The 10,113-nt window shown below is 41.6% G+C and overlaps 1 protein-coding gene across 1 annotated transcript; it reads left to right on the forward strand.

The window, feature by feature from the left end:
• The first annotated feature begins 1,708 nt into the window (after positions 1 to 1,708).
• LOC112748360 (uncharacterized) lies at positions 1,709 to 3,156 on the forward strand. Its single transcript, XM_025796588.1, has 2 exons — positions 1,709 to 2,177; positions 2,411 to 3,156. Exons 1-2 carry the CDS (start codon positions 1,709 to 1,711, stop codon positions 3,154 to 3,156), a joined length of 1,215 nt encoding a protein of 404 aa, XP_025652373.1.
• The last annotated feature ends 6,957 nt before the right edge of the window (positions 3,157 to 10,113 follow it).

Below are 10,113 nucleotides of genomic sequence, written 5' to 3' on the forward strand. Positions count from 1 at the left end.
GACAGTCATCATTATTCTAAACTTATGAACGCGTGCCTAACAACCACTTCCGTTCTACCTTAGATTGAATGGATATCTCTTGGATATCTAATACAGGGGACCGAGTCCGAGTTATTAGTGTCTTTGTGGTATAAGTTAGAACCCATGGATGGCCATTCCTGAGATTCGGAAAGTCTAAAACCTTGTCTGTGGTATTCCGAGTAGGATCTGGGAAGGGATGGCTGTGACGAGCTTCAAACTCGCGAGTGCTGGGCGTAGTGACAGACGCAAAAGGATCAATGGATCCTATTCCAGTATGATCGAGAACCGACAGATGATTAGCCGTGCCGTGACAGAGCATTTGGACCTTTTTCACAGAGAGGATGGGATGTAGCCATTGACAACGGTGATGCCCTACATAAAGCTTGCCATGGAAAGGAGTAGGAATGATTGGATGAAGACAGCAGGAAAGCAGAGGTTCAGGAGGAACGAAAGTATCTCCATACGCTTATCTAAAATTCTCACCAATGAATTTCATAAGTATCTCTATCTTAGTTATATTTTATTTATCTTTTACTTATCAATTCATAAAACCATTTGAATCCGCCTGACTGAGATTTACAAGGTGACCATAGCTTGCTTCAAGCCGACAATCTCCGTGGGATCGACCCTTACTTACGTAAGGTTTTATTACTTGGACGACCCAGTGCACTTGCTGGTTAGTTGTATCGAAGTTGTGACAAATTATAAGTTAAGATTAGAGCACCAAGTTTTTGGAGCCATTACCAGGGATCACAATTTCGTGCACCATGTATCATATAGGAACTCGGGGGTCCAGCGGAGGAAAATTACTAGAACTCCCCTGGCCCAGACATCGTAAGTATACAAGAGAAAGAACATCTGCAAAGAAACATAGGAAATGCCCCTCTCCAATTCCAAGATGAATCAAAGTAGAAGGAGGAAGAATTAGAAGAAATCGATTTAGGGACTGAAGAACACCCGAGGCCTTTGTTCGTGTGCAAAGCTCTAGGGGAGAAGGAGAAAAGGGATTTGATAGCGCTATTAACAGAGAGTTCAGAGATGTGTTCGCTTGGAACTATGATGAAATGCTGAGGTTAGACCCAAACCTGGTAACCCACAATTTAGCTGTGAGGAAAGGAGCAACTCCTGTCAAGCAAGCTCCTAGAAAATTCTCCAACGAAATAGAAGCTCAAGTAAAGAAAGAAATCGAAAAGTTACTCGTAGCCAAATTCGTCAAACCAATACAACACCCCTCTTGGTTAGCCAACATAGTACCAGTGAAAAAGAAGAATGGGCAGATCCGGTGCTACATGGATTTTAGAGATTTAAACAAAGCTTGCCTTAAGGATGATTTTCCTCTGCCAGATGTTGATAGAATGGTAGATGCTACAGCCAGATTTGAATGGTTCTCCTTCATGGATGGATTTAGCGGGTACAACCAAATTAGAATGGCTCTGGGAGATGAAGAAAAGACAGCATTTCAAACACCCGTAGATAATTTTTACTATACTGTCATGCCTTTTGGCCTAAAGAATGCTGGAGCAACCTACCAAAGAGCCATGACTTCTATATTCCACGACATAATGCATGACTTTGTGGAAGACTATGTAGACGATTTGGTTGTCAAGTCAACATCCGGGAAGCAACACACAGAATACCTCAGAGCTGTGTTCACTAGATGCAGAAAGTATAGACTCAAGATGAACCCATGAAATGTGCCGTTGGGGTGTCATCTAGAAAGTTCTTGGGATTCAGTGTCCACAAAGGAGGCATTTCAGCTGACGAGGATAAGATTAAAGCTATCCAAGACATGGAACCTCCGAAAGACATCAAGGGACTTCAGAAGTTAATAGGCAAGCTGGGGTACATTCGAAGGTTCGTACCAGCATTAGGGGAGCTCTTAGGACCCTTAAGACCTTTGTTGAAAGAGAAGAACACTTTTAAGTGGGAACAACACCACCAAGCTATAATGGACAAGATCAAGGACGTTCTCACATCCACTCACACCATGACTTCCCCTCAACCTGGTGCACCATTGAAGGTATACTTAGCCATAGGAGAAGAAACAGTTAGTGGGTTAATTGCACAAGAAAGTGAAGGCAAAGAGAAACCCATTGCTTATGTTAGCAGAGCCATGAAAGGGCCAGAACAAAGATACTCCTCACCAGAGAAACATTGTCTCACTCTGGTGTACATCTCACAAAGATACCGACACTACTTTCAAGCACACCAAGTAGAAGTCATATAAAAAATGAAGGTCTCAGATTTTTAATCGAAAAGCCAATGTTGTCTGGAAGAATGAGTCATTGGGCACTCCTAATAAGCGAATATGATGTAAAATTGGTGACACCTACCACCACTAAGAGCCAAGCTTTGTCTGACCTCTTGTGAATATGTCCTGAAAAAGCAGCGATTGAAGAGTTGCCGGATCAGATTCCGGAAACAATAGAGGTTGTTTATGCTTGCAATAAAGAGGAAACATGGACCCTCATGTTTGATGGAACACCCTCGAACCCTCAAGGAGGGGCAGGAGTCGTCCTTACAGACTCCCATGGAAGAAATCTGTCCTTCATGTTTCAATTGGATTTCTCTTGCACCAACAATGAGGCAGAATATGAAGCGCTAATGCTCGGTCTAAAGATGGATCAAGAAGTTAGTATCAAGAAACTCCATGTCAAAGGAGACTCCAACCTAATAATACAACAGATCCTAGGAAGGTACGACACGAAGGAAAGAAGTCTGGCCTTATGTAGAGAACAAGTGTGGCGCATGGTGAAGGTATTTGATAAGATCTCATTTGAGCATGTATCCCGAATAGAAAACAAGCATGCGGATGCTTTAGCAACATTAGGGAGTAGAGTCACTATTCAAAATGGACAACATGCTTTGGAACATCGGGTAGCTGAAAGTTCTGCCAGAGAAGAAAGGATGTCCGTGGGAGAAAAAACCAATGATTGGCGAACGCCTATACATGAACAGCTCAGAACGCTCAATATCACCAAAGAAATAAGAGGATTTTGCCTCCTCAATGGGCAAATGTTCAGAAAAAACAATGATGGACTCCTCATGAAATGTGTAGGAGAAGAGGAAGGGAAAGAAAAAGCAGAACAACTGAATGGAGCCACTTGCGGAGAAGAGGGCCCCAGTTTGTACTGAAGGCTCCAAAGGTGGGGTATTTATTGGCCGAAAATGAAGTCTCATTGTGATGAATTACAAGCTTCCTGCCAGGCTTGTTAAGAAACAAGAGAAAGTACGCAGATATGTAATGTTCACAATTGGCAACAACCAATCATAGAGTACCTCGATGCTGGAGTATTGCCTTCAGAAAAAATAGAAGTTGAGAGATTGAAGAAGAAATCAGAACGCTACTTCTTGTAGGAAGGTAAGTTGTTCAAAAAGAGTTTTACCGGGGAGATGCTGAAATACGTTTAAGATGAAGAAAAAGATAAAGTCTTGGAAGAAGTCCATCAAGGAGTATGTGGAAGACACCAAGGAGGAAGGTCGTTGTGGTATGAACTAATCCGGATCGGCTATTATTGGCCAAAAATGAAGGAAGATGCAATCAACTGGGCCAAGAGGTGTCCGCAATGCCAAAAGCACGCAAACTTGATACATGCGCCAAGCGTGCAGAAGAATAGCCTCAAAACACCATACCCATTTCATACATGGGCGGTAGATTTTGTGGGACCGATCAACCCCCCATCAATGGGAAAGAAATGGATTCTAGTTGCAACAAAAAGTTTCACCAAGTGGGCGGAGGCTGTGGCCGTCAGGGAAGCAAATGCTGAAGCAGTAGTGAGATTTATCAAAGAAAATATAATATGTAGGTTCAGGCTGCCAAGCGTTCTAGTGTCCGACAATGGAACCCACTTTGTTAACCAAAGAGTATGGGGTGTTCTTGAACAGTACCAAATCAAACATCACAAGTCTTCCCCCTACTACCCGCAAGGCAATGGCCAAGCAGAGGCTACCAACAAGAGCCTTTTGAAAATACTCACAAAGATGGTGACAGATGCCCATAAAGATTGGAGTGAATACCTACCACTTGCTCTTTGGGCTTACAGAACAACCAGGCATGGAACAACCGGAGTAACACCCTTCTCGTTGGTTTTATGGGGTTGAAGCTGTACTGCTAGCAGAGATTGAAGTACCCATTGCCAGAATGTTGTTAGATGAAGCAAGGGATCATGAAGCCGAGTTTGCAAGAATTGGAAGAAAAAAGAGAAGTTGTGGGAAGCAAGATAGAAGAATACCACCGGAGACTAGCATTAGCTTATGACAAGCATGTTCGGCCCAGGGTGTTCCTAGTGGGTAATCTGGTACTAAAATTAGTAGATGCAGTAATGGGAAGATGTCTTTGCCAAAATGGGCTCCCAAATGGGAGGGTCCTTACATTGTTTCTAAAGTACACTCCAACGGACACTGTATCCTGCTAGACCTAGATCAGGGAACAACCACTGGCCCCATCAATTTCAAGTATGTCAAAGAAGTACTATGCCTAATTTCAGCTTTAGTAGTTAGAATTTCAATTCCAAAAGGCTTCTTTAGCAAGAGCCAATGTTTATGTTATATTAGTCTGCAAGCATCCTGCAATGCATGAAAAAACTGCATTAGCAATCATTCACTCAAAAGTTGTGAATGATGCATCTTAATAAATTTGCAGCATAAAATATTTCTAAAAAGTGAAGTATCCTACCCTCTAAGCTCCTTTAAAAAAAAAAAGAGAGAGCATAAATAGAGCAAGAAAATTCTAGGTACCTTCCTTTTTTGGCCTAAAAAAAAGGCAGAGAAAAAAATAGCAGTAGATAATCCTGCTCTTCTTAAAATCATACCGTCTCCCTGCAAAAAAAGTGTGTATCCAAAATAAAATGATCTCACAAGCAGGTAAAATCCCTGGAAGAGTATGCATATTATAAAAAAAAGAGGGAAAAACATAACACCCAAAAAGAGGTGTACAATGAAAGTCATAGCAGGACAAAAATACACTTTGTCAAAGCGTTACATATTTTACAAAATAAAATGCTAGAAAACTATCACAGCCACAAAATATCACTGTAAGAAATCATAGAAGAAGCAGCCTCCTTATGCTTGGCCAATTGCTCTCGCTCCAGGCTGATGCTGGCTAACTTAGCCTTCATGGTGTTCAATTTAAATGTAAGCTTGTCAACCTTTTCTTGAAGAGCAGAAACATCAGAAGAGAGAACGTGATACTCTTTAGACAACAATTCTTCTCTAGCAAGATCAGATACCCCAGGTGGAGGCTCTAGTTTAGCAGAAAGATTTTCAAGCCAACGACCACTAAATTTAAACAACTTAAGGTTATTTAGATAATTTTCTACCATATTTTAATGAGTACCCCACAAGTCTGCAAGGGAGTGCGAAGTAAAGAAATCACAGGCATCCAGAAAGGCTTGATACCCAAGCTTCTTGAAAAGGCAGTTTAGGTCATTTTGAAGTAGGAAGGAAGGAGCCCGGGATGCAATCTCTGATAACAAGTTCTTCGCATCGCCATCGAAATGCTCAAACTCATCACGGACATAAACTGAAAAGCAAAACAAACATGTAAGAAAACACCTTTTTTCCATCAAGAACTTATAAAATGCTGGCATGCCTGAAAAATGAAAAGAAATACAATGGAACACGTAAGAAGAAGAAAGAAGAAGAAGAAGAAGAAGAAGAAGAAGAAGAAGAAGAAGAAGAAGAAGAAGAAGAAGAAGAAGAAGAAGAAGAAGTAGAGTAAAATAGTTATACCTGTACCAGGAAATGCCGTTCGGATAGGAGCAACATCACTTCTAGTAGGATCCCCTTGGCATGTAACATCCAGGCTCAATGTCAACATTGTTCTTAGCACATGATATTGCTTGTGGGTCATCTCGAACAACATCTTGGGTAGTACCCTCATCAGGGACGTCACCAACAACAAATGAATTAGGAGAGTCCCTACTGACCCTTTCTTGGGAGTTCTCATCACCTACATTTACCGGATCAGAAGGGGTATTCGGAATTGTTTTCATTTTACCCAAAAGACGATGAGACCTACGCGTCACAGCACTACTAGATAAGCTAACCACAGCCTTACCAGGAGACTGTGATAACTTAACAAAGCAAGCAGCGACGGCAGAAGAACCTTTAGCTTTTGCTGTCGAAGAAGAAGAAATTCCTGAGCCAGTGGAAATTGGTGAAAGTGTAGCATCAATGGAAGGCCTAGGCGGTTTTTTAAGAGACCTCTTTGCAACCTTAAGATTTGAACTTTCCACTTTACTGTGGTTGACCACTTCAGCAGTAACAACCGAATCATCAGATTTTCTCTTTGAAGAAGGTGGATGTTTGTAACACCTGGCGTCCAAGTCTACAAAACACCAGCATAGAAGATACAACAGTCAAACACACAAAGCCCAAAAAAAAGAGACGAAAAAGAAGTGAAGAAACAAAAAACAAGAATCAACAAAGAGAAGATATTACTTGCAATGGTCGAAGGAGAAAGGTTGCCAGTCATGAAATATGGATCCTTGATCAAAACTGGAACAAATGATCTGACATCTGGAACGGAGGTACCCTCATATTGCCTAATATGCTTCTTCATACGCATGAGGTAATCCACATACTCCATTGTAACTCTCCCATCCCTATCAAGAGGAACAACCAAGCAAGGATTGTACTCCGGGAGTTCTTTTTGAAATAGAACCTTTTTCATTAAATTTTCCGGTGGAAAGAAAATATGCTCCACATTTTTTGGATCTTGATCCCACCCTAGTTGGCGACTTACCCTATCAGGACGGTAGATCATTGGACAGATCAAAGCTCCACAATGGAAGTCCCTATCCATAACAATCAAACCAGGAATGGGGGTAGGAGAAGTACACAGAAGCCAAAAGTCATAGGCCCCTTCCTTGCCAGTGGAAATATCATTGCGGTCATGTTCAAGACAAGCAGAATATATACGATGAATAACCGATGCATCAGGCTGGTAAGAGGTTACGTACGGGCGAAAACAAAAATTTTCCTCCAAATCAATAAAATCCTCCAAAGATTTGGAAGGATGAGCTTAACCCCAAATCCAAGCACGAGGACTTGCCTTCTTATTTGGAAGAATGGTAGGGGGCCTACAGATGGGAGCAAACTAAGAGAACCGCTCAAAAAGAAGAGTTGAAGAAATATTTCGTCAATGAAAGCCAATACTAGAAAGTGACCATGAGCAATCTTGAGTTGCTGGGAAAATTGATCAAGCCCCGTATATAAACTACCGAGATACAGAGAAGCCAATGCAGACATTCTCCTCCAGCAATCAAGCAAGCTAAAAGAAACACCCCATGGCTCATACACTCATCTGCCGGTCCCAAAAACACATATTTACTTAACCAATAAGCGACAAAAGCAGCTTCCCTAAGATCTAAAGGAATAGCATTAGTAGGAACAAACTCACCATTGAGGAAATCACCAAAGAAATAACGAGAACAATTAGAGTAAGAATACTTAACAGTAATCTTATTTTTCTTGGAATCTCGCTTGTCGCCAACCACCTCTTTTCCTTTCGAGGACCCACGAGTCTTTCAATGCTCATCCTTGGAGGAAGATTTCTTAACACACCTACTCTTGGACAACTCTTTTGCATACCGACCAGCGTCACTTAAACTTGTTTGAAGATGTCTCGCAAGCTTAAGCATATCAGAATTCGGGCGAAGAAGAGTGAGATCCATACTGCCAAACATTGGCAGTTGAAGAAGAACCACAACATCTTCCAAAGTTGGTGAAAATTCACCCCAAGAAGTCAGAAAAGTATAAGTCTGAGAACACCACCTCTGCCAAAGTAAACTCATATCATATCTATTTCGTTGAACACCCAAGCCTGCCAAGAAGAAATCAATTAGTGCTTCTTCAATATATATCAACAAAGTAAAGAAATGATAAGAATCAATTATGACGATGGATGGTAGAGAACAACCAACCTGCAGATGTGCAGATAGCTTCAGCAACTGATGCCAGGGCATTTTGGCCAGTTTCACTGACCTTTTCTTTATGGTTTTAGGGTAGTTTCATGCACTTTCTTAGGAAATAAGCAAGTTTTGGGTAGAATTTCACTTACATCTTGATTCAAGCTAACATTGTGATTTTTATATGAATTCATGAGAATTATGCATGAATTGAATGACAAATTGGATGATGCATGTCTCGTAACTTGGACTAGAACTTTGATGCACTTTATTGCTTGATTTCAGGATAAAGGAAGTAAGGAAGAACCACGTTAGCAGCAACGTTAGTCTAACTAATGTGACCTCTAACGTGGAAGGGGAGCTAGCTTGCAACGTTAATGAGAAAAGTAATTGCCAATAACGTCTTCGAAGCCATCATAGCCCACGTTAATTTCCACGTTAACTACATTAACGTGGTAGTTAACGTGGAAGAAGAAAATGAAGCCAACGTTAGTGACACTTACCTTTGTCACTAACGTTGGACCAAGCTCATATTGGCCACGTTAAGAGCCACGTTAACTCAGTTAACGTGCGTGGACTCTAACGTGGGGAAACAAAAGAATGACCAACATTAGTGACACTCACCTTTGTCACTAACGTTGAGCTAAGCCACTTTGAGCCATGTTAGTTGCCACGTTAACTCAGTTAACGTAGACTCTAACATGGAGGGAGCAAAGAATCGCCAATGTTAGTGACACTCACCTTTGTCACTAACGTTGGGATGAGCCACTATGAGCCACGTTAACTCCCACATTAACTACATTAACGTGGAAGCTAACGTGAGTAAAAGGGATGATGAGCCAACGTTAGTGACACTCACCTTTGTCACTAACGTTGGAGATGGCTAGCAATACCACGTTAGAAGCCACGTTAACTGGTGAACAAAAATTACTTCACACTATGTAATTCCGCACAACTAACCAGCAAGTGCACTGGGTCGATCCCACGGAGATTGTTGGTTTGAAGCAAGCTATGGTTATCTTGCAACTCTTAGTCAGGATATTAATTTGTGGTTATCAATTGACTTGCAAATGAACAAGAGAGCATGAATTAAAGGTTACTTGTTATGCAGTAAATGACAATATGTTGGAGTTTTGGAGATGCTTTGTCTTTTGAATCTCTGCTTTCTCCCTATCTTCTTCTTCACGCACGCACGTCCCTCCTATGGCAAGCTGTGTGTTGGTGGATCACCGTTGTTAATGGCTACCATCCTTCCTCTCAGTGAAAATGGTCCAGGTGCGCTGTCACTGCACGGCTAATCAACTGTAGGTTCTCGATCATACCGGAATAGGATTTACTATCCTTTTTTGTTTGTCACTACGCCCAGCACTCGCGAGTTTGAAGTTCATCACAGTCATTCAATCCCAGAATCCTACTCGGAATACCACAGACAAGGTTTAGACTTTCCGGATTCTCAAGGATGCTGCCAATGGATTATAGCTTATACCACGGAGATTCTGATTAAGGAATCTAAGAGATACTCATTCAATCTGACGTAGAACGGAGGTGGTTGTCAGACACACGTTCATAGATTGAGGAAGGTGATGAGTGTCACGGATCATCACCTTCTCTATAATTAAGCGTAAATGAATATCTTAGATAGGAACACACATGTTTGAATGGAAAACAGAAATAGTTGCATTAATTCATCAAAACACAGCAGAGCTCCTCACCCCCAACAATGGAGTTTAGAGACTCATGCCGTCAGAGATTACAAAGTTCAGATCTAAAAAATGTCATGAGATACCTAAAATAAATCTCTAAAAGTTGTTTAAATACTAAACTAGTAACCTAGGTTTACAGAAAATGAGTAAACTATGATAGATAGTGTAGAAATCCACTTCTGGGGCCCACTTGGTGTGTGCTGGGGCTGAGACTAAAGCTTCTCACGTGCCTGGGCTGTTTTGGGCGTTCAACGCCAGGCTGTAACCTATTTTTGGCGTTGAACTCCAACTTGTAACGTGTTTCTGGCGCTGGACGCCAGACTACAACATGGAACTGGCGTTGAACGCCAGTTTACGTCGTCTATCCTTGAGAAAAGTATGGACTATTATATATTGCTGGAAAGCCCTGGATGTCTACTTTCCAACGCAATTGGAAGCGCGTCAATTGGACTCCTGTAGCTCCGAAAATTCCATTCCGA

This window comes from Arachis hypogaea, chromosome 15 (genome assembly GCF_003086295.3).
Source record: "Arachis hypogaea cultivar Tifrunner chromosome 15, arahy.Tifrunner.gnm2.J5K5, whole genome shotgun sequence".
NCBI classification, from domain to species: Eukaryota; Viridiplantae; Streptophyta; class Magnoliopsida; order Fabales; family Fabaceae; genus Arachis; species Arachis hypogaea.